Source organism: Zootoca vivipara, chromosome 6 (genome assembly GCF_965207765.1).
Source record: "Zootoca vivipara chromosome 6, rZooViv2.hap1.1, whole genome shotgun sequence".
NCBI lineage: Eukaryota > Metazoa > Chordata > Lepidosauria > Squamata > Lacertidae > Zootoca > Zootoca vivipara.
Genome location: NC_142589.1, coordinates 46816873 through 46841931, shown reverse-complemented (window position 1 = coordinate 46841931; position 25059 = coordinate 46816873). Strand labels below are relative to the sequence as shown.

The 25059-nt window shown below is 41.0% G+C and overlaps 1 protein-coding gene across 14 annotated transcripts in view; it reads right to left on the bottom strand.

Annotated features, from left to right (window-relative positions):
* The window catches only part of PLCG2 (phospholipase C gamma 2), a 73801-nt gene that overhangs the window by 19998 nt on the left and 28744 nt on the right, over positions 1 to 25059 (bottom strand). For 11 of the 14 annotated variants that reach the window (XR_015950546.1, XR_015950545.1, XM_088672024.1 and 8 more), the window contains 20 exons: positions 24842 to 24985; positions 23603 to 23696; positions 22028 to 22075; positions 17019 to 17103; positions 16007 to 16090; positions 15649 to 15692; positions 14528 to 14600; positions 12341 to 12442; positions 10724 to 10842; positions 10548 to 10633; positions 9740 to 9860; positions 8762 to 8930; positions 7376 to 7480; positions 7112 to 7201; positions 6125 to 6303; positions 4698 to 4898; positions 2806 to 2925; positions 1871 to 2051; positions 583 to 651; positions 58 to 167 (listed from right to left, as the gene is read on the bottom strand). Coding sequence is in view for 12 of the 14 variants with exons in the window: in XM_088672024.1 (XP_088528150.1) it covers positions 58 to 167; positions 583 to 651; positions 1871 to 2051; positions 2806 to 2925; positions 4698 to 4898; positions 6125 to 6303; positions 7112 to 7201; positions 7376 to 7480; positions 8762 to 8930; positions 9740 to 9860; positions 10548 to 10633; positions 10724 to 10842; positions 12341 to 12442; positions 14528 to 14600; positions 15649 to 15692; positions 16007 to 16090; positions 17019 to 17103; positions 22028 to 22075; positions 23603 to 23696; positions 24842 to 24985 (2224 nt within the window). In the remaining 2 variants the exon portion in view is untranslated. The remainder of the gene's footprint in view (positions 1 to 57; positions 168 to 582; positions 652 to 1870; positions 2052 to 2805; positions 2926 to 4697; positions 4899 to 6124; positions 6304 to 7111; positions 7202 to 7375; positions 7481 to 8761; positions 8931 to 9739; positions 9861 to 10547; positions 10634 to 10723; positions 10843 to 12340; positions 12443 to 14527; positions 14601 to 15648; positions 15693 to 16006; positions 16091 to 17018; positions 17104 to 22027; positions 22076 to 23602; positions 23697 to 24841; positions 24986 to 25059) is intronic. The other 3 variants (XM_088672028.1, XM_035120936.3, XM_088672029.1) reach the window with 1 other exon arrangement.

The window sequence follows — 25059 nt, the reverse complement described above, 5'->3', positions numbered from 1 at the left end:
GTCTACAGAAAACATCACCCAACTCGTAGCAAAAAAATATAAAAGCTGTCTTCTTACCAGCCACCAACTTCTTTTGAGACATTATGAATTAAAGCCCCTCGGCAAAAAGTCAGCTCATCGTCTCTTTTCGCTTGGTAGTCGTACAAGGCTTTAACAGTTCTCTGTGGCTTCAAGAGAAACAAATGGAAAGGAGCTTTAGGTCAAAGTGAATTTGGGGGAACAACCACAAACACTGGAATACAATCCAGAAACAATGGATTGTATTGCCCTCCAGAAATTTTGCTGGCAGGAGCTGTTGGGAGCTGTAGCCTATAGGTTTGGCAAAGGCTAAGTTAGGCTATAGTCAGTCTCAAGTCTCTCTCTCTCTCTCTCTCTCTCTCTCTCTCTCTCTCTCTCTCTCTCTCTCTCACACACACACACACACACACACACACACACACACACACTTTCCAACCCGCCCCAAATACACCTTTACCTACAATCAGTCGTTTCAATTCTCTAAACAGGAAATTAAGATAAAGGATCTCTCAGCTATTCTTTTCTCTCAGATCAAGAATAAGTTTGAGCAAAGCTTTAACATACCACAGAAGGTGTTATTTCACCAGGTTCCACATATGCCTTCACTTCATATAATGAGCTAGGATCTTTCTCCTAAGATTGAAAAAGGAAAGAAAGTAAATTGCACAGCTAGAAAAAAGTAACTCAAAGCTTTTTAGTTAATGTGCTAACATAAGAAAGTACACGATCCAAATATACTTGTAGCAATTGAGCAGAGTCTTGTGATTTCCCCACCCTATCATAGCTTTGGGGATTAAAAAAAAGTGTCAGTAGGATTTTGGCAAAGGTTTCTGCCTGGTTTTTCATTTTAAAACTAGAAATTGAAGCTTTCATAGTGATTTTCAGCAAGTTTATTGTGTTTTTAATGTTTTGTTGGGAGCTGCCCAGAGTGGCTGGGGCAATCCATTCAGATGGTCAACATATAAACAATAAAATTATTTATTATTATTATTAGCAGTATTTTCTTTAAGACCTAGGGAAAAATAATTACTATTCTTTTATCTATTGAACTCATTGGTGAAAAGAATTTAAATTATGTGCCTTTGCTTTCTGCACAGAAAAGAATAAATTTTCTCACACATGGATCCCCTTGTGTGGGATAAGGACTTAGGACAAAAATGCTGGCTAAGGCAATAGAAGTTATAGTCCAAAATCTGGAGAGCAGAATGATTTAGTATATTCATCTTCCATTTCAAAACAAAAATTGTAGACTGTAGGTAGACATTTGGAATCATTGGCTTGCCATTGGCCAGACACACTGGTCAAAAGAAAGAACTACTAGCCAACTAGGCCTTCTTGCATGTCACTAGGGTAGATAGGACTAAAGTCCACAGCAAAATATTTAGGGCATGCACCAGCATAAAACATTATGATCTCTTAATCAGAATGCGAAGCTGGTTTCAAATCACAGGTAAGCAAACTCCCTGGTTTTCTATTTACAGTATTAATTTTAAGGGATTCCTACTTTTACACCAAGTGTTACCACCTTGGATCCCATTATCCATAGCTAGAAAGCAATGGTCTTCCCAGAGCATTAAATATTGGTCTGGAGAACATTCTGAAGGCACATGAAGGCATGCTCCAGTGCTGAAGCTCAGCTGGTTCTGCTTTATATGCTGCCTGGGATGGGCAAGGGGCCTAGGTACCATCGATAATTCTGAAAATCCCAAAATGCTCAGCAGGCTAAAGCTGCCTTTAGGATGACCTCTTGTGGGTGGAGGGAGAAATATACTATTACGCAATAAATCCCTGAAAGCAACCCAGCATTCTATGCGAAGCCTTGGCGCTTTGCTTAAAAAGTTAAAATGCTTGCCGTGCTGTAGCGCTCCAGCAGCTCCTCCGTCACAGGATAGCGCAGTTTCATCTTCCTATACAACGGGTGCTTCTCATAGTAGTTCACCAGTTCCACTAAACTCTCAAAATAAGCAGATGTTCCCATGACAAAGAGGCGGCCTTCTCGTTTGATTCGGCAATGTTTCACTTTCCCCTCAGCTCTGTGGGATTAAACAGTGGTGAGCAAGCTTTAGAAAAAGACCAAAAAAAACCCAGCCATATCATATCCTCAAGCTTTGAAGTGGCATTTTCATTTCCCTCCTATTTAGGTTACTTCTTGCAGGAGTGATATGGTTATCTAGAGATAGATTGGGGGGGGGGGTTGAATTTCCTGGTTCAGAAATGCACATCTCAGGGCCTTGCAGTACTTGCCTTGTGCATAAGGTCAGCATTACAAGCTCTGAAATTCTTGTGTTTAATCCACTGCTTCCTCATTCCCACCTAGTCAGCCCCTACACCACCCACACCCACCTATCTTCCAACCCCCTACTTTGCCAGTATGACAATAGGATCTTAATTTGTGCCACTGGGGCAGCCACCATGCAGAGTAAGCAGCTCTTAGCTAGGTCCTTCCTGCACTGTAGCACTAACACAGATAGTGAACAGAGTGGAGAACTGCCACCCATTAGTCCAGCTGAACCAGGTAACTTGGCCTTATCTCTGTTGCTTCAGGCTTGATTCCTGTGTCTTGCATCTCTTTGCTTTCCTTGGGCCTCTGCTTTACGGAATGTAGCCATCTACCTGCTTTGTCCACTTTCATGCTTCTGGCCCCTCCGATAGCCATTCACTGTTACCCACCTTGTGTCTGAACTGGACTACATACTCCCCTCTGGTCCTTGAAACAAATAGCTTTAAGGTCCAACCTGCAGATCATCCATGTCAGGTCAGGTCATATTTACAAAGTTTGTGTCTCACCTGAAAGTCATGGCATAGGAATTGGGTTCGTCCCTCTTCCTTATCAAAAAGGCTCCATCTCTAGGAATTCGCATCAGCATATCCTCAGCTTCTCCTCTGCTCAGGTTACTGTAGTACCAACTACAAAAAACAGGAAGAGAGGTGGTTTCAGAGCTTGACATATTCCCATTAACTCAAGGATAAAGTTGTGGCATTGAGATAAAAGGCATTAAGTCAGTGATATAATTGTGATTTCAGGCATCAGATGCTCAGTGATGTATAGACTTTGTCCCAGTTATAAAAGAAAAAAAATAGCAAGTTACTGCTAAATGCCGAGAGCATGTTTCTGTCACTTTCACACTGCATAAGAAGCCCAAACAAGACAATTTGGAGTCTGGAAAAGAACATGCATGTGGCTGTAGGAAGGAGGAAGTCATCCTAACATCTAATAGAGCAATAATACAAACAGTGAGTTTTTATTGACGGACAACAGCAGTGTATTTCTTTTGGAGGCAAGGAGAATGATCTTACCATTGCTATCAATCTTGTACCAATTTTATAACTAAAAATAGATTTAAGACAACATCCCGTGGTAGTTCCTCCTTGGTTTGCACCTGAACACAGCAGGAGTGGGGAACTGTATCCAGTCAGCTTACTGTAACTGCCCATCACCAGGCATGGTTTCGATTTAAACTGCACCATTAGAGCATAGAGGTGCTTAGGCGGGGTGAGTTTAATTCTCCTCCCGACTGCCATTGATTGCATGGTAGGTACTAATTCAAAGTGCATTTCAGTTGGATTCTGTGAGGAAGAAAGCTCTTGGCAGGCACGAGTATCTAAAGCACCTAATCTACCTGACACATCAGACCAGTCAGTCCTGCTTTATATATCCTGGTTTACAGTCCTGGTAAACTAATGGATCTATTAGAGATCGTTTGGCTTCGAGAGATGTGCACAACAGCGAGGCAAATGCTGGTATTGCCCCACTGCCTATCATGCCCTGAACTTGCTCTCCTGTCATCACTGTTGCAGCCTTTTGTAACTGGGGAAAGTTTGATTTACTGATAGGCATATCTGGCAGTTCAATTGTGAAGCTGCATTCACTGAAGAACTTGCCAAGTGTCTTTTTGCTGCTGTTGCTTCTGTGTTCACCATTAGAGGGAGATCTGTCTCCATTCCACTCACCGCCTCCTCCTCCTCCTCCTCCCACAGGACTGCACTAGCCCTTTCCTGTGCATTAGTGGCACAGCCTGAAGGAGGAGAACTCGAGACACTCAAGATCATACCTAGGGTATAACTATTATGAAAAGTCATCGACTGGGAGGATCACAAACTAACAAACCTTCTCCACTTATCTGACAGGCTGGCCCAGTTACTCCAAAATAAACCAACACATACCAACACTTGCAAAAGGAAATCAACATTTAACATTGGAACACAGACTGTAAGGAGCTGTACCAACGTAATAAAAGTAAACACGAAATGAGCAGGATATCCTGCGATACAAATGAAGTCTAGATGTGCTCCTTGAATGGCAGTTTCCAACCACCATTCCAGCTCATAGCAAAACAATAAGAATTAAAACAAAACTTGGGTGTCATTTAAAAGCAGAAAGAGAAGAGAAGGGACTCAGCAGGAGCATCCCACATAACTAAAATTTCCTCAGTCTGCCTTGGTCTGCTACCTTGGTGCTCTTGGTTTTCCAGCAGGCTTAATATTCTCCCTTTCTGGACGGTTTAAGTCAAAGAACATATTCAATGCAAAACTGCTAAACCGTGGTTGCTTAAGCTAGTTTTTTGTTTTTGTTTTAAATCAAATTCCCCATAATCCACAGTAACTGTGTCAAGCAGTAAGCTTCAGCATTAAAAACAGCATTTCACTCCCCCCTACAATTTTGTTTTGGCCATACGTACTTCTTAGATTCATGAGGGTTGGGGTTAGGCACAGCATCAGTCAAACGTAGTTCGAATTCGGCACACCGCAAGTGTGCTTCTCTATAATGCTGAACTAGATCACAGACACTATCAAAGGTGAGGTTGTCTGTCAGGAAATATTTTACAGTATCTCCATCAATTGAGGAACGGATATGACAGTGCTGGACTCTACCTGATCTCCTGGGAAACATGGAAGAGAATGAACCAGTTAGATTTCTAAAGCCAACACATCCATACACTTGCCTCTAGTTTCTTGCTGTTTATTCAGCTTGTGAACCAAGAGGAGTGGGAAGGAAGATTGAGGGGAAATAGGGACTGATCAAATATTCAGACTAAGAATTTATGGCATGTAAATCATAGTGTTCCAGAAACTGACATTATGGTCCAAAGATTTTGGCACTGGAAACAGGAAATGTTAGTCAAAGCACGAAGTCCATTTGCTCAGTTTGTTTACCTGTAGAGTTCAGCAAATCAATTAGCCCATGTGAAAATGTAACATTCCATAAATATAATAGACTAGCTGGCCCTGCCATGCGTTGCTGTGGCTCAGTCTGTTAAATGGAGACTCAAGAGCACCCCTTCAGACTCCCCTCACCTTCAGAGTCCCCGTTTTACACGTGTTCTGTTTACGCAGGTGCATCCCTGTGAGGCCCCCCACCCTGTGCCGATCCATGACGTATCACGCCCCCTCTTCCCCCCCACCCCCCGGCTCATTCCTGTGACTGGTCCCACCATGTCCTGACCTATCCGGTCCCCCCCCCACCCAGGGGAGTCAGTACCTGCATTCGGCCTAGTCTGTAAAGGCTTCGGTCTAGTATGTAAACGGGAGCCAAGGTGCTGTTGAGACGGAAGGTTTTACAGGTGTAGTATCAGTATAGCCACCGCTAGAGGGCACTGGTTTGCCACCTGGTTCTTTTCCCAGAATGCATTTTCATCTGAGTGGTGTGTTTTGAAACAGGGGGTTTGGGTTTTTTTTACCTGGCACAGGCATGATATCTGTCTTTGAAAATGGTACGGGGTTTGTCTCATATTCACATGCAGCATTGTGTCAGAATTTGAACGCAATCGGTCAAACGGTTTTGGTGAAACGTGGATGCTAATGGAGATGGCCAGTTTACATTTTTATATATATAGATGTGTAAACCAGGATTCATCATTAGGTTTGAAGGAGAAAAATGAAGGGGGCTTGGAGGTGTAGTCCTACCACCCATTAGATGCACCCCCTCCTTGTTCTACCTTAAAACCTCAGAAGTTTGAAGGGATAATTATGAAAGCCTTCCTCTCTCCTTTGCTTGAGTGTTCTCCTATAAATATATCTCAAAATGCTATTCCTGTAGAAAAACCAGGAAAATGGCAAACTGCTAAAGCATTAAGAAGAAGTCAAAAGGAAAGAAATTATCTGTTACCAGAATGACAGTGTGTAGTCATTAGGGAAAGCTTCACTCTCCCTCACTAAGAATGTTCCGTCCTTGCCACCCATTTCAGCACAATATTCCTGGAGCAGCTTCTCAGCAGTAGTTCTCCCTTCTTTCATTTTTCCATGGAACCATTTCTCACCATAGTGCAGCTCAGCACGCTTCACTTCCTACAGTATAAAAGGGGATAGTTTCCATTTGTTAAGATTCAATTTGCGATTCCTCTATAAAGCTAACTCTGAACTCAACTCTTGTAGGGTTCATCAGGAAGCATAAAGTTTTATCTAAAGAAGCAGTGCTCCAAATTGGAAAGGGGAGGGGTGCTTGGAAAAGCACTTGCCAAGAGAAAGGAAAGGGTGCCATTTGGCGCCACATGTTGCTGATGAATCACCTCTTTTAATGTAGGAGGTGCAGCAGCCCCTTTAAAGGAGACAATCTACACCATGGGATAATATAAAGAATTTGATCCTCACTCTCTTGTAAAGTGTGGACTCATAAGGGTTTTTTTAAAAATGCATCCAGTGAAGTGAAGTGGCTAAGAAGCTGGAGAATGAAGCATGTGCCTAGTTCACCATTGCCATAAGCTTCCTAGGCAGCCCAAGTGTCTGTTTAAAACAAAAACTAATTTAGCAAGCATGCTGACCTCTATACTTAAATCTCTTAACCCTGATCAAGCAGTAAGAGTCGAAGGCTACTTTTATACTTCAAAGAAGAAAAAAGAACCATGGGGAAACATCATCTCTTAGGTTTAGTTTTGTAAGTGACGCAACAGGTCATATAGTTTATTACTGAGCTTCACCCAGAGATTGCGAGGTTCCTGGAATTTTGCTACTCCGTCCTGTATGCCACATATTCCTATGTTATGCTCTCTAAAACCTGAGCACAGCAATGAAATGCATTTCTCAAATTATGAATACTTATGACTCTACTATGCCTTTAGCATCAAAGAAAACAAAAACAAATGTATGGTTTTAATACCTTTGATGGTTCTTCTTCAGTATTCTGCTCTATATCATCACTGAATGAGAGCTTCTCATTTGCTACAGCACAGTAATGGCGAGTCCATTTCTAGAACACAAAATAACTGTTATACCGGTAAGAATACTGTATAAAAGCACTGTAAGATTACAGCAATATGCGAACAGCATTCTCTTCTCTCTTCAAGTACAACTCTGTAGGATTTCTTTCAGTCATCCGTGAAATTCTGTGCCATAAAATAAAAACAAACAAAAAAATGTTTACCTGGTCTATGGTGTCCCACATGTAGAGTTCTCCTTGTTGCTTTTTTTCCTCTTTCTTATCTTCCGTGTTCACATCCACATCACCTTTTGGTCCCAGTTTTTTATGCTAATAAAAAATGAACAGAGCAGCAATGAAAAAGGAAGACTTGGGGGGATTTCTCTGGCATCTCTTAGATGGGCTTTCTTTCTGCTTTAATAACCTAAGAGCACATTCTATGTGAGGGGGCTACAAATATCAGATGTAATCTTCCGTACCAACTTGGATGCACTGCTATTTTCTCTCTCTGTTTATCACTGCAAATCACCAGCCTGTGGTCAGAGATCACTCTGCATACACAGAGCAGACCTGTAAAGTTTAGTAGAAGAACCAGTTTTAAAACTGATTCATAACTTTTGAATAATTTTTTTTAAGCCGCCAACTACTCAGGCAGCAACTTGGAGGGGGGAGGGGTTAATGAAATGTATAAAATTTGGGGGCTTTCTCTCCTTACACACAAATTCATTTATCGCATCAAGTGCTCTGCCTAAAAGCAGATATGTAGTCTCTCCAGGTTACTTTGTTTGCAATGATGGGGAAAGCTGTAGGCTGAGTGTGCAAATCATGCTTCATTTATAAAACACCTCAATTTATTTAAGGAAAGCATCTCAAGCCTAAAGCGTGCAAATTCAAAAAGCAGAACTTCCTCCATGGCTTTCATTGAAACACATTGCATTTCCAGGATTTGTTAAGGAGCAATGAATTCCTGTCAACATGTACACTGGCTGTTTTGGTTGGAAACATTTCTCACAGATGTATTGTTTCATATTATTAGATGTACAAAATGAGAGGAGTCCCCCACCCCCTTAACAAATGCTTGCTCTCATCCTGGAAAAAAGCTGCCTTCTGACTTCGTGATGTTTCCCTTTGTCCAGCGCCTCTCATGTGCTAGGCAAACAGCACTTCAAATGAATATTTATACACTTAAAAGTAGTTGCAGCTGTTTCAAGATGTGCAGGATGCTGCAATCTTAGTTAGCTGCTACCAGTCCACACAGCAGGTGGAGAACCAGAATAGACAGTACATCCTAATCAGCTAGCTCAGGCTTCCTCAACCTCGGTCCTCCAAATGTTTTGAGACTACAATTCCCACCATCCCTGACCACTGGGTCCTGCTAGCTAGGGATCATGGGAATTGTAGGCCAAAAACATCTGGAGGGCTGAGGTTGAGGAAGCCTGAGCTAGCCTCTCATACTCGGGTTGGAAAATACAAGGCTTTCTCCAGAAAACGTTATATATTTTTGATTGTGTGCTTCAGTGCCAAGTGCAGGAAGCTGCCATCTTCCGTAGGAGGCCAGGAGGGAGACACCAGCATCTCCCAAACACATTTTCTTCAGTACATGCAACTTACCTTAATGATGAACCTCTCTTTCAGCTGAGTTGGTGATGGTAGCTGATCAGCACTAGCTTCGATGGGCTTTGTTAAAAGCTGATCCCCAAGTACTTCCTTAAAGACTTTGGCAATGTGACGCTGCTGCTCCACGTTGCAATGCTCCTCAATTGACAAAATCACTGGGTACCTTGGGCAAAAGAAACAAAAGCAAGGGGAAGTCAATTCTAGGTAAGAGCTCTATCTAATCAGACCATGAATCCATCTAACCTAGCATCCTTCCTCCCATAGTGGCCAGTCACATGCCTCTGGGAAATTCATAAACAGGGCACAAAGGCACTGAAGTTTCTGAATACCCAGCAACTGCTGATCAGTGGCAAGCATATTCTGGACATTGAGTTTCCATATAGCAATCTCAGAAGCCAATGATAAAGCCATCTAAGCCAGTTGCTCTTATATTATTATCATTATTATTATTATTATTATTATTATTATTATTATTATTATTATTATATAAATCTGTTTTTCTTTCCTTCCCTTAGTCATTGTTTTAGCAAACCACAAGCACTTTAGTCATTCCCCCTAAGGGGAGGTCTAGGTATGTGTACTTATGAGGATGCAGGAGTAAAAACTTTCCCAGCTCCTGTTTTGCCTAATCAAGCTAATATACATGCATCTCAGTACAACTGAGGCTGCGCAAAGCCAACACACTGTCAATTCATCACTCTCCTTTCCACTCACCTACTGCCTTTCCCCAATACTGGACCAATACATGAAAAGGTTCTAGTAATAGAACACAGCTGTACCAGGGGCTTGGACCCAGATGACCCTTTGGTTCCCTTCCAGCTCTACAATTCTACGATTCTATTCATATTAAAATGACCTCAAACAGCCATAATATCATGATGGCGTATTTTAAAGAAATATCACCTAGACCGTAATAATTTTATCTTTTATTCTTAGGAAATACTTTCATTTAAAAAAGTAATGGAAACCTACTCGGATGTGACAAATGCATGTTCCTTGATGGCTTGCACAACATCATCAAATTTTATCTTTGTTGTCCTTGTCCATCCATGATAAATGATAGGCTTCCCATCAGGACCATCCCAGCAATCCACTAGTGTAGGCAATGAAGGAAACATAAAAAGTGCAATGTTCAACTGACAACATTCTGTTTCCAGAGCTTTGGAGTGCTTGATCTCATAGACAGAGAAAAAGGTAGCCAAGCTTAAGGGCCACAAAGTTTAAAGACAACTCAGCAATTCAGACAGCAAGGAAGAAGAATGCAAAGTACTGTACCTAAGAGGGAAATGATGTCTGCTTCTCTACTGCTGCTACCATGAACTACCGTAGAGAGATATTTTGCAAGAGAAAGTGCCTGTGGAACTCTGATTTGAAAAGGGAGAAAATTGTTTGTTTGTTTTTACTGAAAGAACAAAAGGCAGATGCAGAGACTGGAAGCTCCAGACCAACCTCTGCAGCTGCCTTTGTGCTTCCTTGGCATTTTCTTTACTTGATCCCCAACTTTTATGTGGTTTCTTAGTGGCCAACATGAGGATCACTGCAGCAGTTTCTCTGGTACCTTAAACTAATGGCTGATATGAACACTGAAGTCCCTGATTACTTTAACTAAGGTGACAAGAAAAAATGAGGAGATGCCAAACTAAAATGTAGAGGTAGAAAGCTAGAATGTAATGGGGTTCCACAAGATCCTCTTGTAATTGTCACTTTCTCCTAATAATAGGTACAGTTCAAATTCCTACATCTGGAATTCTGGGGGAAGTATGGAAAATAGGTTACTCACATTCAATACATCGGCACCCCATTCGGAGACATCTTATGTAAGCTTCTGGAGAAGATTCACTACGAAGCTGGTCTCCTGTGAGGTACCTAGGTCATAAAGAATTGTGTTAAAAGGAATTGCACATTTGCCATTTTGTGAAGGATGACGAATAGATATATATATATTTATAAACTTACGTATTATGTGAAGAAGATATCCAGTAGTGGGACAAAGGGTTATTCATGTCCTGAGGATCTATTGAGTCATATTTGTCATCCCATATGCTGTTTTCTTTTGAAAAAAGGTAAGTAAGGAACTAAGGCAAACAAAGAGAGAGGGAAATATAAGTGAGTTTCAATTTTTTTTAAAGGACAAAACCAAATGACCGATTTCCCAAACTAGAATCATAGCACAATGTGAAACAGAAAATAAATCAAAACAATCAGTTTTCAACTAGTTGGCTAGGACCTGCAACCTAAGATGGATCACAGCCATGGCATCCGCACCATTTGGTTATGGGATTTGCTGTTGTTGAAGAAGAGGAGGAGAGAGAGGGTGATCAGAGGTCAAAAAGGACATGCCTCTTGTATCGCTAAATAGCTGCACAGTTGTAGAAGGCATTCCTTTCTTCATCCCTGCATGATCAGCTCACCTACCAAAATTCCTTCTTCTGGGCAACTATTAAAAATTACAGGAACTCTGTCCTTCCTTTTCTTGGGTCACCGTAGAGGCACTAGATTGCAGTCAGCTATGTTTTACACATGGTAGACCCAGTGAAATCATTGACCCTTAGTCATACAATTAATTTCTATATGTCTACTCTGAGCAAAATTTTGTTTACTATCACTCAAAAGCAGGAAAATTGATTTCTATGGTTAAAAGTGGGTTATAGGCTAACTGAATGTAGTTAAAAGTGGGGTCCCAAGCCTAAAATGTTTGAAAGTGACTGTTCCAAATACTTATGGATCAGTATTTGGAATTGTGTTCCTAAAAGAAACATGCCTGGTGCCACCTCTTGTTGCCTTCTCAATGCCAGGTGAAGACTTCTTATTTGCCCAGGTTTTTTTTTGATGTTTTGATATTGTTTTATGGGTTCAGTTGCTTTATTGTTTTAATCAAGTTATTATTACTTCCAATTTGTAATGTTTTTTATTTTATTTTAATTGTTAAGAGACTCTGGAAACAGTATTAGAGTTAAAGAGTACAAATTAAACTATTGAATTCACTGCCACAAGCTGTGATGGTGGGAACCAACTCAATGAACAATCCAAATCCTGGCCAGGAAGCAGCAGAGTGGTGGATCCACCAACCACATCCATTGCCCTACTGGCTTGTGAAGGACAGGGTAGAAAATGGAGACTTCCAACCCTTTTTGTTATTGCTCTTAGACCAGCTCCAGGATGCTTTGGATCCAGTGAAACTAAAGTGGCCTCTGGCCTGACCCTGCTACAAAACACATTATGGAGCTGTCCTCTAGCTACCGCTGGTGGGAGAACCCCAACCAAGCCAGCAGCACTCCTCTCCAGCAGCATAGCTACAATAATGCCATCTCCTAATCCCGATTCCCAGGCATCAACATAGGAGGGTGTGTGTAGGATTGGGCTCTTAGGTGAATTTGAAAACAGGATTATACAAACTCTAAGTCCATTAAGGGCAACTAGCTCCTGGTTGCAAGATGGTGATTCCCTGCACATGCCCTATTCATCACCTTCCCAGAGGCATCTGATTAATCATTTGGGGAAATAGGATGCTGAATTAGACGGGGCTCCTTTTTTGCTTCTGTAAAAATGTTGCAAATAAAATAAATAACTTACCTCATCAACATACAGAAAGGGTTCATCTGTTTCTCTCATAGTGTCATCTACAAATTTAGACATCCGTTCTCTTACTTTACTAAGATCCTGTGCCCAAGATTCCTGAAAATTCAAGAGTATACAAGTGTACTTTAAATACACCTCCGTATATCTCCATCATTGATTCAAGTCATTAAATTAATGTGTGTGTTTCTTTTCAGGCACAGACCACCACATAGAAATGAGCTGGCAGGAGATTGTCCACAGTTGCAGCGGACTGAAAGCTCTTACAGCAGCTTATGGGAAACCTCAAACAGGGAGGGGGATCCTGTGCAGAACCAGATGTTGCTGGACTATAAATTCTACCACTGATCATTCCCCACGGAGGATGGTGGGGGTGGATGGGAGTTGGAGTCCAACAGTATCTGGAGAGCCACAGGTTCCCCATTCTTTACCTAAAAGCAAATAAAATCAGCGTAATTCAAAAATACACATTACATGTCTGGATAGCCTTGCCGAAACAAAACAGCTTTTAGCAAGCATTTTTAAAAAACACAATGAGGGTTAAATAGGCAGACAGCTATTCCAGAGCATATATGCTGGAATAGCTCAACTCCTCCCAGGTGTGGAGCAATGTTGTATGGCTTATTTATTCAAGGAGATTGGCTGCAGTAATGTCTTCCATGTTATCCAAACACATGGCCGTGTGAACCCATTAGTTTGGGTTCCATCCTCTGGAGCAACAGAAAGCAAATCTGTTCCATCATCTAGCCTTCAAATATTTGATGAAGGCTATCAGATATTAGCACCACCTTATACTTTCTACATAATACCATACATAACAGCAACAAATTATCTGATTCTGTAAATTCATAGCTAATTCTATGTGCAAATATGAGGCATCATCAGGTGAGATCCAGGAGCCCCTGACACAAGTTTCATTCATGTGTGACCCTGATTTCTGCTCATTCCTGTCTGTGGCCTCCAAAGCTACAGACTTACACCATTCTAGAGGGTCTCCCTGAATGAAGAAGATATAAATGCCCTGTTAAGCATAGGAACACAGCATAGCTGTCAAGTTCTCCCTTTTTTAAAGGGAAATTCCCTTATGCTGAAGAGGCTTCCTCGCGGAAAAAGGGAAAACTTGACAGCTATGGAACACAGGAAGCTGCTTTATAATGAGTCAGACCATTGATTTACCCAGCTCTGTAATAATGTCCATATTGACTGGCAGCAGTTCTCAGGGGTTTCAGAAAGAGTATACCGTATTTTTCCTTCCATAAGACGCACCTTTTTCCTCCTAAAAAGTAAGAGGAAATGCCTGTGCATCTTATGGAGCGAATGCGTGGTCCCTGGTGCTGAATTGCCCAGGGGCTAAAGGCAGATTGTGCTTTTTTTAAAAAGAAAGAAAGAAAGAAAGAGCTAAAGGCTAACAAGAGGGAATGAGCGAGTTGAAAGGAACCCGCTCAGCAGCTGACTGCAAGAGATCGGGGAGGGAGATAAGAGAGCTGGCTCCCTTCCCGGCCCCTCCCGGCCCCTTGCCTAGGCCTCAATTGTTGTCTGCAGAGGGAGACATGTGACTGGCTGATTAGATTATCTGTCTGGAAACTGTAGAAGCTTTCCTAGAGAAGCTGCAGAACTGTGAGTTGAACCCCATAAAAACAGGATTTTTTCCTTTTGCAAGGAAACTCAGCAACTTTGAGCTGATCTTAAAAAATGGAGCTTTCCCCCTTTGCAAAAAAGATGAACAAGTGTGAGCTGACCCCGCCCCGCCCAAAAAACGGGGCTTTTCCCATTTGCAAAAAAACTGTACAACTTTGAGCTGATCCTAAAAAAATGGAGCTTTCCCCCTTTGCAAAAGAAGCTTCCTCAAATATTTAATGGGGGGGGGGCAAAGGCACCTAGGCCTCTAGGAGTTGGCTGCTATGCCTAGGACAATTCAAGAAAGCAAAATATTTTTTTTTCTTGTTTTCCTCCTCTAAAAAATTAGGTGCGTCCAATGGTCAGGTGTGTCCTATGGAGCGAAAAATACGGTATTCTCGGCCCTATCGAGAGATTAAAGGGATTAAACCTGGGGCCGCTTGCATACAGAACAGATGCTCTACCAGTGCCCTGCAGCCCTTCCCTCAAACCACGTTGTATCACTATATTATACTCATGCATATTTTCTTTTCATCTTCCTGATTACGATTTTTGGAATCACCTCACCTGCTGTTCATGTAGCAAAAATCTCTGAAAGTCATGCAAGTGCACTGCTGAAGCATCTGGGCGATCTGTGTTTCTGCAACAGAAAGGGAAAGTAAAAGAACAATTATAAAAAAGAACATCAGCAAAACAACATACCCAAAATGTTAGACCATGCCATAGCAAATATGAGAATTCTAGCCTTTGAGGAAATATAATTAGGAAAATGAAACTGACAAATAATCCCAGTCACTGAGGATTTGAAATTATGTTTGCTGTCTTTATTCACCAATATTAATTCAGATATACTAAATAGATATATTGGTATTATAAAAACTAGTTAAAGCACCGAATACTAGCTATATCTACCTGAACCTACCTACATGATCTTAACACACAGGATGCAGAACTCAAAAAATCAGTCTCCATTAAAACTAACAAACTGGGCTCTGTAGCAATATATGCAAATATGAACTAAAAATTCTTTATCTAATTAAGAAATTTAAAAAGAGTAGCTATTTTATTCTTGAAACACACAACAATAGCACAGAGTACTGTGGTATTCTGATTAATGAGTCTAATCTTGATTAGATTAGGAAATCTCATTTATACACAAACTACTTCATCTACAAAATACAACTGTAGTCACTGGCTTAGTGGAGGCACAGTATTTATTAATCCTTGACAAAAACATCTTCAGGTCATTTACAAAAGACTGTCAAAAGAAAACAAAATGTCAAACTTCACACAGGAGTTATTTTTCATTTGCAGACTGGTCATGAAATTATTGTTACTGTTTATGAGTGATACAGTAAACCCACCCACCCACTTTCAATCGCAGCTCGCTGCTTAATACGGTATATTATGAAAAACAATCACTTCTTAGTAGTGGTGCCCTCCCTGTGGAACACCTTGCCTTCAGATGTCAAGGAGATAAAGAACTACATAACTTTTAGAAGGCATCTGAAGGCAGCCCTGAATCAGAAAGTTTTTAGTGTTTGATGTTTCAATATATGCTGTAAGCCGCCCAAATGGGCGGGGTATATATTATAAAATAATTATTATTGTCATTACATCCCAACAAGCTTCATATCCAAAAACTTAAAGCACAAATGTGGATAAAATGGCATGACATGACATCTCACCCTAGAAGAAACATAGTGGAATCCTTCTTGAACTCATCAAGAATCTGGGGAAGGAAACAATGACAAACAAACAAAGCATGTAAACTTGCTCCTTCAAGTAATAGTTTCTTCATTCAGGTACTTCCTAATTCTGCAAAACACGTTCACCCTTCCCTATTCTCTCAAGCTACGGTAGTACAGATTTTCTCCTCTTAAGAGACAACTACGCTTCTCAATATTCAAAACTGAAAGAAAGGAACTAACACAACATGCTTGTATTTGATGGGACAGGGAAGGCCTGCATTCTAGGAAAGTATTGTATTCAAGTTACAACACAGCATGATAACTAAGGGGAAGTAATGTGGGGTAGGAGCTTTACCAATTTCTGTTGCTCAAACATTATTTTCTTGTAGAACAGATGAAATTGCTCAAAGCTAAGTTCTTCTTTAACAGCTTTTATTTCCTGTAAGGGGGAAGGGGAACAAGCAATGACACCGAGTTTAGTTTTCTCCAAAGGCTGTATCCATATGAAGCACAAATCTCAAAACGTTATAAATGAATTCAACTCTTTTTATTTTGTAGATTAGGAACCAAGAGAAATGCAATTGTATGCAATGTATAACAGTTTAAACAGAGAAAGCATGCCATACTGGATTCTCTGGTCTTTTCAAGCTCTGTTTCTATAAAACTTTGACCTTTCCCCCTGCCTAATAAAAAGAAAAGCTGCACTCTGAAAATCATTGGCCTTGATGTTCCACAATCTGAATATGGAAAGATAAAGGAGGAACCATTGGGTCAGGTTGCTTATCTTTAAGAACACCATTTACACCAGGCCCTCCAGATATCAATGGACTACATGTTCTATCATTCCTGACCTTGCTGGCTGAGACTGATGGGAGTTGATGCCCAATAATATCTGGAGAGCCAGAGGTTCCCCACCCATAATATATACTGATAATGCTACATAGCAAACCCTATTAACCCTTTAACTGTAACCTCTCCTGAAATATAATATAATGAAGGGAAAAGGTACACAGACATTTTAAGTAAGTAAACAAATGGGGCTGAAAACGTGAAATATATAGTTCTTTTTTCCAAAGCCAAAGTATGCATACAAATTCTGCTGGTGATAAAACTGGAAGCAGAGCAACGGAAGCAACTGGAAGCAGAGCCTCTAGTTTGGTAGATAAATACCAGACTGCAGGTATACCCATTTCCCTCATACCACCAGCAAATATCCTGAGTAACAGGGGGGCATTGCACAGACACTAACTGTTTTCCACTGGGGCAATGTAGCAATCACCAAGGGAGAGGGAATTGGGCCCCGGAGACAAGCATTCTGCTGTATGTTTCCTTGAAGTTCAATTCTCCTGCAGTCAGCACATACTTACTGCAAACTTATCTTTCAGGAACTTCATACTGCTCACTTTGAAGTTTACCGATGGGAGAACAGTCTTCAGCTCTCTAAGGCTGATGCTGAAGGTCAAAGAACAAGGAGAGAGATGAACAGCAATGTTCTTGTAGCCAAACTGCATAGCACCAAGCCTTGTATTTCACCAACATGCAACTTAAATGACTGGCCTGGAATATATGGCAGAAAAGGGTCTCTGGTTCAACCCTTTGCATCTCCAGCTGAACGAATCAGAGATAAACCTTGATATTCTGCTGCCGCAGTAGAAACTACTAAGCAAGATTAACCAATTATCAAATTTGGTATAATGCATCTGCCTTGAGGTCAAACAAGTGTGCAAAAAGTGTGCAACTTTTTCTAACCTTTTTAAAAATTAAAATGTTGTTGCAGAGCGTTATGAATTTGTTCAGATCAGTGGGCTCCACCCTGTGGGAAGTCAGTTTGGGTGCTTTGGGTTGAAAAAACAGCCAACAGAAAAACCTTTAAAATTTCACCTCTGCAGCAATTAATTCATTAGTTTGAAGCTTAGATTGACATAACTCTTTCAAAGCAGGAATGTATATGACATAGTAAAGGGAGCTGCCTCAAGTCCGAAGTTCATGCTTAAACTGCTATATTTTCGCCACCCTAAGCAACATAGGCTTTACTTTACTAATTAAAGTAGCCTTGATCTCACAAAGCTACCCTGTTTCTCATATTTTAAGACATGCCCATAAAATAAGCCATAGCAGGATTTTTAAGCATTCAAGGAATATAAGCCATACCCCGAAAATAAGACATAGTGATAGGCGCAGCAGCAATGCCAGACGCAGCAGGAGGAGGAGGAAAAAAATAAGACATCCCTTGAAAATAAGCCATAGTGTGTGTTTTTTGAGGAAAAAATAAATATAAGACGTGTCTTATAATATGAGAAACACGGTAGATGTTGGAACAGAAATTATAACAAAGCACTCCGTAGTAAGCAGGAAAGACTCGAGTTACTCATTTACAAATCTCTCTCTCTCCCTCTGACACTAGTCCTCCTTTTGATATTCCATAACATTTTAATGGCATAGTGCTTTGATTTCAGACTTCTCCTGCCAAAAAAATTCCACCCTGGAAGTATTCTACATATACAACTTGTACCAACTACCCTTTGAACACTCCAAACTTGACTAAAACTAAATTACTGACAAACTGGAACGTGTCCAGAGGAGGGCAACCAAAATGGTCAAAGGCCTGGAAACAATGCCTTATGAGGAACGGCTTAGGGAGCTGGGTATGTTTAGCCTGGAGAAGAGAAGGTTAAGGGGTGATATGATAGCCATGTTCAAATATATGAAAGGATGTCATATGGAGGAGGGAGAAAGATTGTTTTCTGCTGCTCCAGAGAAGCGGACACGAAGCAATGGATTCAAACTACAAGAAAGAAGATTCCACCTAAACATTAGGAAGAACTTCCTGACAGTAAGAGCTGTTCGACAGTGGAATTTGCTGCCAAGGAGTGTGGTGGAGTCTCCTTCTTTGGAGGTCTTTAAGCAGAGGCTTGACAGCCATCTGTCAGGAATGCTTTGATGGTGTTTCCTGCTTGGCAGGGGGTTGGACTGGATGACCCTTGTGGTCTCTTCCAACTCTATGATTCTATGATTCTATGCCATTAGCACAGTCTGCACACCACATTTAATGGCTTATCAAGATGAGGCTGATCTTCCTAAATTTTAACCACCGCAGTAGTGTGCAGGAGAAAGAAACTACAACCCCTGGCTTAGCACTATGCCCAAACTGGAAACCATGGTCTGTTTAGCGCCAAACAAATCACAATCTATAGCCAAGATTTGTTCTGGTCATGGCTTATTTAGACCACCATCACCAATTCAGATGCAACATTTAGCTAGAGATCGTGCTTGTCGCTCCTGCACAGTACCAGGGAGGAGCAAATGGGGCAAGATCAATGCATTCACAGCAAACCATTGCCAATGTCAGAGAAACAGTACAATGACTATGCAACTGTAAAATGCAGGTCTTAAAGTACTCTCAAAACACAGAACCAGACAAATTTGGCTTCCTGCCTTTCCCAATAAGTCCCTAATCTAGGGATTCAAGAACTAGGGGTGCTTGAAGCGTCTTTAATATTTAATTATAGGAATTTGCGGCTAGACCTCATGATTGCAGAGAAAAGCAATCAGTAGTGGCACTCTCCCTGTGGAACGCCCTACCTTTAGATGTCAAGGAGATAAAGAATTACATTTTTAGAAGACATCTGAAGGCCGCCCCGTATCGTGTTTGTTTTTTGATGCTTGCTGTTTTTTAAGTTTTTAAATATGCTGTAAGCTGCCTAGGTGGCTGGGGAAACCCAGTCGGATGGGCAGGGTATAAAAAAATAATTTATTATTATCATCATCATGGAAATGTGTAAGATGTATCTTAGAAACCAGATTTCAGCAATCAGAGAGCTCAGTGTTGGTACCTGTACTACTCCCTGACTTGTGTCTGAAATATTTCCTATCAATATAATTCCATTATACACTTGTTGAATTTTAATTTAAGGTAGGGGGACTTCAACACTGGATTCAACTTAGTCTGAATACAACTTTAATGTTAAAAAGGAAGTGGACTTTGAATTACCCTCTCAGTTACCTTTGCCTTTCCATACTCAGTCTCCTATCAACTCAAAGGGCAAGAGCAGACATAGACAAACTCGGCCCTCCAGATGTTTTGGGACTAAAACTCGCATGATCCCTTGCTAACAGGATCAGTGGTCAGGGATGATGGGAACTGTAGTCCCAAAACATCTGGAGGGCCGAGTTTGCCTATGCCTGGGCATGAGATTGAAATGTTAAAAATAATTTGGGGGGGAAATAGATACTACATATGCATATTTCCATATGGCCTGCATAAGATTTGTTCCACTAAAGATCTCCTGCACGTCACAACACTGAATTTGAATACTGATACAATTAGCCCAGTACTGACTGACAGCAGCTCCCCAAAGTCTCAGGCAAAGATCTTTCTCAGACCCACTACTAGAGATCATTTAAATGGCCATGCCAAGGTCTGAACTTGGGATTTTACACTTGCTAAGCATGCACCTCCTGATAAACTATCAGGATTCTGAGGGTGTAAACCAAGTTCATGTTTTCCCCTACTAAATTTGGAGCCCCAAAAGCAATGCTACCAGTTCTCTCTTCCTTAATCTTGGGATAATACCAGCTGTGTTGCTGTTCCGTGTTGTGAACAAAACACAGCAAAATGGATTTAAGGTCAGATAGGGCACATTTATGGCAACTGCAAAGGCGTTGCTGCTCCAAGGATCTCCCATGCATCACAACCCTTCCTTTTTGTGGTGTTTTATATCTAAACACAGGTGCCAGCACAGCTGCCATCAAATAAACACGCTGCAGTTGGCACTTTGCCCTTCTTCCGAGAGAAAAATTCAACCTTAGTCATAAAAATTCTCTTGCTGAATAACCTGACCCTGTTGCTGCCACATACCACTAACAGAAGCCACATGCACTGAGATGCATTGATCAATCATTTACAACTTCCAGAGGGGTAGTTGTATTAATCTCTTGCAGCAAAATTGCCTACGAGTCTTGTGGCATCTTAAGGACTTACAGAATGAGGGCTCATCCAGACTTCCTTTTCTGTCGCATTTCTAGGCATAGGTCTGCACTTTAAACTCTATGTGGTGGTGGGTTTTTTGTTTTGTTTTTGGTCCTGGCACTTTCCCTGGGTGATTTGCTCTGATTCAGGGGGTAAAACATGAGTTTCCCGGGGGAAAGCACCAGGACCAAAAAAAAGCCCGCTTGGACATGGAGCTTCAAAAGTGCAGACCTATGCCTTGAAAGTGCAGCACAAAGGGCAGTCTGGATGAGCCCTAATTATGGCATAAAGTAACCTATCCATCAAACATTGACAAACTGTGTCAGCTATTTGGTAGGAGATCATTCCACTGCTGGTCCAACACTTCAGCTTCTCTTCCCAAACATCACTGAACACTAATTTATGGGAACATCCCCTAGTCTGCCTTACTCAAGATGTCCAAACCAAACTTCTCATATGCATTTTTAGTCCTTTCCGATCCTTCCATGTCTGTTCCAAATTTGCATGAGCCCCTTTGCAAGGCTTTCTTCCACCATCTCACCACTTGGTCAAGGGGCTAACCATTGCAGGCCACAATAACAGTAAGGCTTGCCTTCCTTATAAACATATATTGGTTTTATATCAGTTTAATTATCATGACTCCTACCCCACAATCGGAAAATTGCACTGTGTGGAGGTGCCAAGAATCTTGCTGGAAATCCCTAGTCCACCACCACTGGTTTCCTTGGAATATGAAATTACTATTAAACCAATTTAAAGTCTGTGGTACATATATGCCCTTAGCCTTTAACAATGTAAACCCTCTTCAGAAGTTCACACTGAATGGGTGAAAGGGCAAGTGAAACTCCCTTGATGACTACCAGGCACCTTTACCAGCCAATGCATTATAGGAGGTAGTCTGCAGGGGCTGCCTTACTAACGTGTAGGGCAGGCATAGGCAAACTCGGCCCTCCACTTTTGAGACTACAATTCCCATCATCCCTGACCACTGGCCCTGTTAGCTATGGGTGATGGGAGTACCAAAATATCTGGAGGGCCAAGTTTGCCTATGCCTGGTGTAGGGTTTTCAAAATTGGGGGGGGGGTCCTCACTACAAGTGTTGCTGCTTGCCTTTCATACATTCAAAAGGAACATCTAAAGAAGACTATACACAATCAGGAAAACTACTCCTCATATGATGGGAGACTTTCAGATCACACCACCACCCATCTTTGGTGCAGGCTGCAAGAAGAGGATGCAATAATCGACTATGGATTTGCTCAAGAGCAACTACACCCCTATTCAGGCTTGATTTCTATAAGAGTTCAATATGCATGCATGCATATATTACTGTATCCCACTTAAAAAGTTGCAAACACAGACAGACCCAAGCACAAACAATGCAGACACTAAAGACAGCAGTTTTACCTGTTTCTTCTGGATTGATCCACAGAGTAAATCAGTTTTCTGAGCCAGCTATAAGGAACACATAAAACACAGCACAGGTAAGTTTTATGAAGAACTAAACAAACTCATTCAGCAATTTTGGCTTCAGGGCAGATAAAAGGAAGCAGAATTCCCTCTTCATTCTCTGATCAGTTTTTCATTTGCAGGAGTTAGAGAAAAACAAACAAATAACAGCAGCAATTTAAATTACTTCTTCCTATTTACATGGGTCTTCCAGCCCTCTTTCTGCTCTTCTTTGTACAAAAGAGGTGCTAAGAAGGAAAACCAACTCATGCCATGTAAGAAAACAATACTGCAAATATTACACATGATGCCAATGACCTGGCTCACATGTAACATTAAAACATAGTTAAAATAAACAATGGTTTGTGTGAATAAGCAGTGTGCTGCCAGCACAGCCGCTTTGCTCCTCCACTGCTGCCAGGAAACAAGCCATCATCATGAGCACAAGCCAAAGTCTGTTCTTGCCTTACCATTTATGACTTGCCTGGAGAGAAATAAACCAAAAGACTATACTTTGTTTCCTGGCATGGAGAAGTGAAGTGCCTGTGACTTGAGAAGCACATTACTCATTCATGTTAAACCATAGTTTATTTTCAGTACAGTACACTTGACATGATGTATGAACCAGGTGAATGACAGGGAGTTACATCAGGATTTAGATCAAGGCTGCACTGGACGTCAAAATTCCACCCACCCCTGTGTTTTCTCTCTCTCTCACCCCCAGAGAGCATATTCAGAGAGACAGTTTAAAACAGGGAAAGGGACAGGGAAAAGGGATTAACTCCCATACCTGCAGCACCACGGGCCCAATCCAAATCACCCTCCCAAACTATATTTACCACTTCAAGAAAAATGAGAGCTCCATGAACCTATTTCTCACTATCTTAAGTCCGAGTGAGCTGAGGGCCAAAGGGCCTCTTAATTATTTTATTTCTAGGTGTACGCCAGATGGTTTTCAGTGCTAAAACGTACACCTAAAAATATGAATGTCACAAATACATACATCTTTGCATATACTTACACCATGCAAGTACATTAATCAGGGAGATGTGTCAGGCTGTAGATCCGTAGAATGCACAAGTTTGTCACTGTGCAGTCAGCCCGAAATTTAAAGTACAAAATACTTTTGGTCCAATGTCCACAAGTAACAATTCCTGCTATCCCATGTCAGTTTATCCAAAAGGCTAATTCATGGAATCATAGAGTTTGTAACAATCCCCAAATAATATTCTCTGTTCCAGTGGGAGGGGATATAATGCAATGCCTGTCTGGAGTGCAGAAGATCCCAAATTCAATCTCTGGCATCCCCAGGTCAGGCTGAGAAAGGCTCCAATCTGAGACCCTTGAGAGTCTCTGCCCGTCAGCTTCCTATGTTCCTAAAATAATTTAGCATTCTTCAGTACCAAGTACAGCACACATGGCGTAGCACATTAAGAAGTTGTTACTGCTTTTCTTACCCTGTGAAATTAATTGAATTCCTAAACTCTTAAATTCCTATCATAAGAAAAATGGGAAATGGTTCCTTCCACATACCTCTCTGTAATTGCTGGAGTGGAAGCATTCACTGCTTCTTGATGCAAGATATTCAAGCCACACAGCCATTTGTCAGCATCATCCTTTGAGTCAGCTGCAAAATTAAATGGCATGTGAAGAAACAATCAGGAAGAAGGCAGGTTGAACTTTTTCAACTGCACTGCTTTATAATGCCAAACCCATAATGCTAAAAGAAACTGTCTGCATGCACCTGAAAGCTAGCAAGAAATAGTAAAATCTCACCAAAAAGGCATTCCTTTAAAAAAGAATGGCACTAAAAGTGAGGATTTTTAAAGCTTCAGGAGGAATAATTATGGATATATGCAAATGATTTTCATTTTGTAGCACAGAGTTAATGCATATGGGCTTTCTCCTTCCTCAATATTCCACATATCCCTTGAAATGAACATGACTTCTAAACATCAGAGCATGGTGTGTACATTCTACAGACTTCTTGATAGTCTGCAACATGCTCCCTTCCTAGTCACCAAAATACTGTGCACAGACATTTGTGTTGTTATATAGGATGTGTCCACAGAGTCTACCCCGGTCATTTAAAACTTCTCAGTAATACACTGTGTTTGACTTGTGCTAATCAAAACAGTAAAAATTCAGGGGGGAAATGCCCACAACGTTATTTATTTGCTGATGCTATGCTGGAATTAGACAAAACAAGTTTGTACCAGTGAAAGAAAACACTTAACCTTGAAATGAAGATGCTCAACAGATGCCTACCACATTCAGTAAGAGTACTTCCATTTTCTTAGTTTTAACCACTCAGCTTTTAAGCAAGTCTTAAAGTGAGCCAGGCTGCTTTCCAAGCAAGAAACTTGTCAGAGCTAATATATGCAGTGGCTAACTGCACAACCTAACTAAGCGTATGCAACGTTTTGGGTACTTATTTGCACAGCTACTTCATCTTTTAAGTCATGGAGAAATACACACAGAGAAAACTCAGGGAGAGAAAACAAAATAGGAGGAGAGGTGAATGGAATTGAAAAGAACTTTTAAAACCTGTTACAGGTAGGTAGCCATGTTGGTCTGCCGTAGTTGAAACAATTAAAACAATTAAAAAATTCATTAATAAAAAAAATCCTTCCTTCTTAGGTGCTACTAGAAGGATTTTTTTAATTTTTAAAAAATGCGGTTACATTTGAGAATATGGATTAAGAGGATAAACTAAAGACAACACAGAAGAGGTGGATAGTAAAAAGATAAATCCAAAGAAAACACATTTACCTGCTAAGCTTAAGGTGTTGAGAACAAACTGAGTACCATAGAAAATAGTAAAACAAACATCATCTTTTTGCCGTGCTGCTTTCCCCCGTTCAAAATCCTTTGAGTTTTTTCCTGGCCGGATTTCCTTTATTTCCATCAAATCCACTGAAAAGAAAAACATAACTGTCAATTGAACATATGCTCTCATGCAGAGAATAAATGACTGCTTACTTAGACAC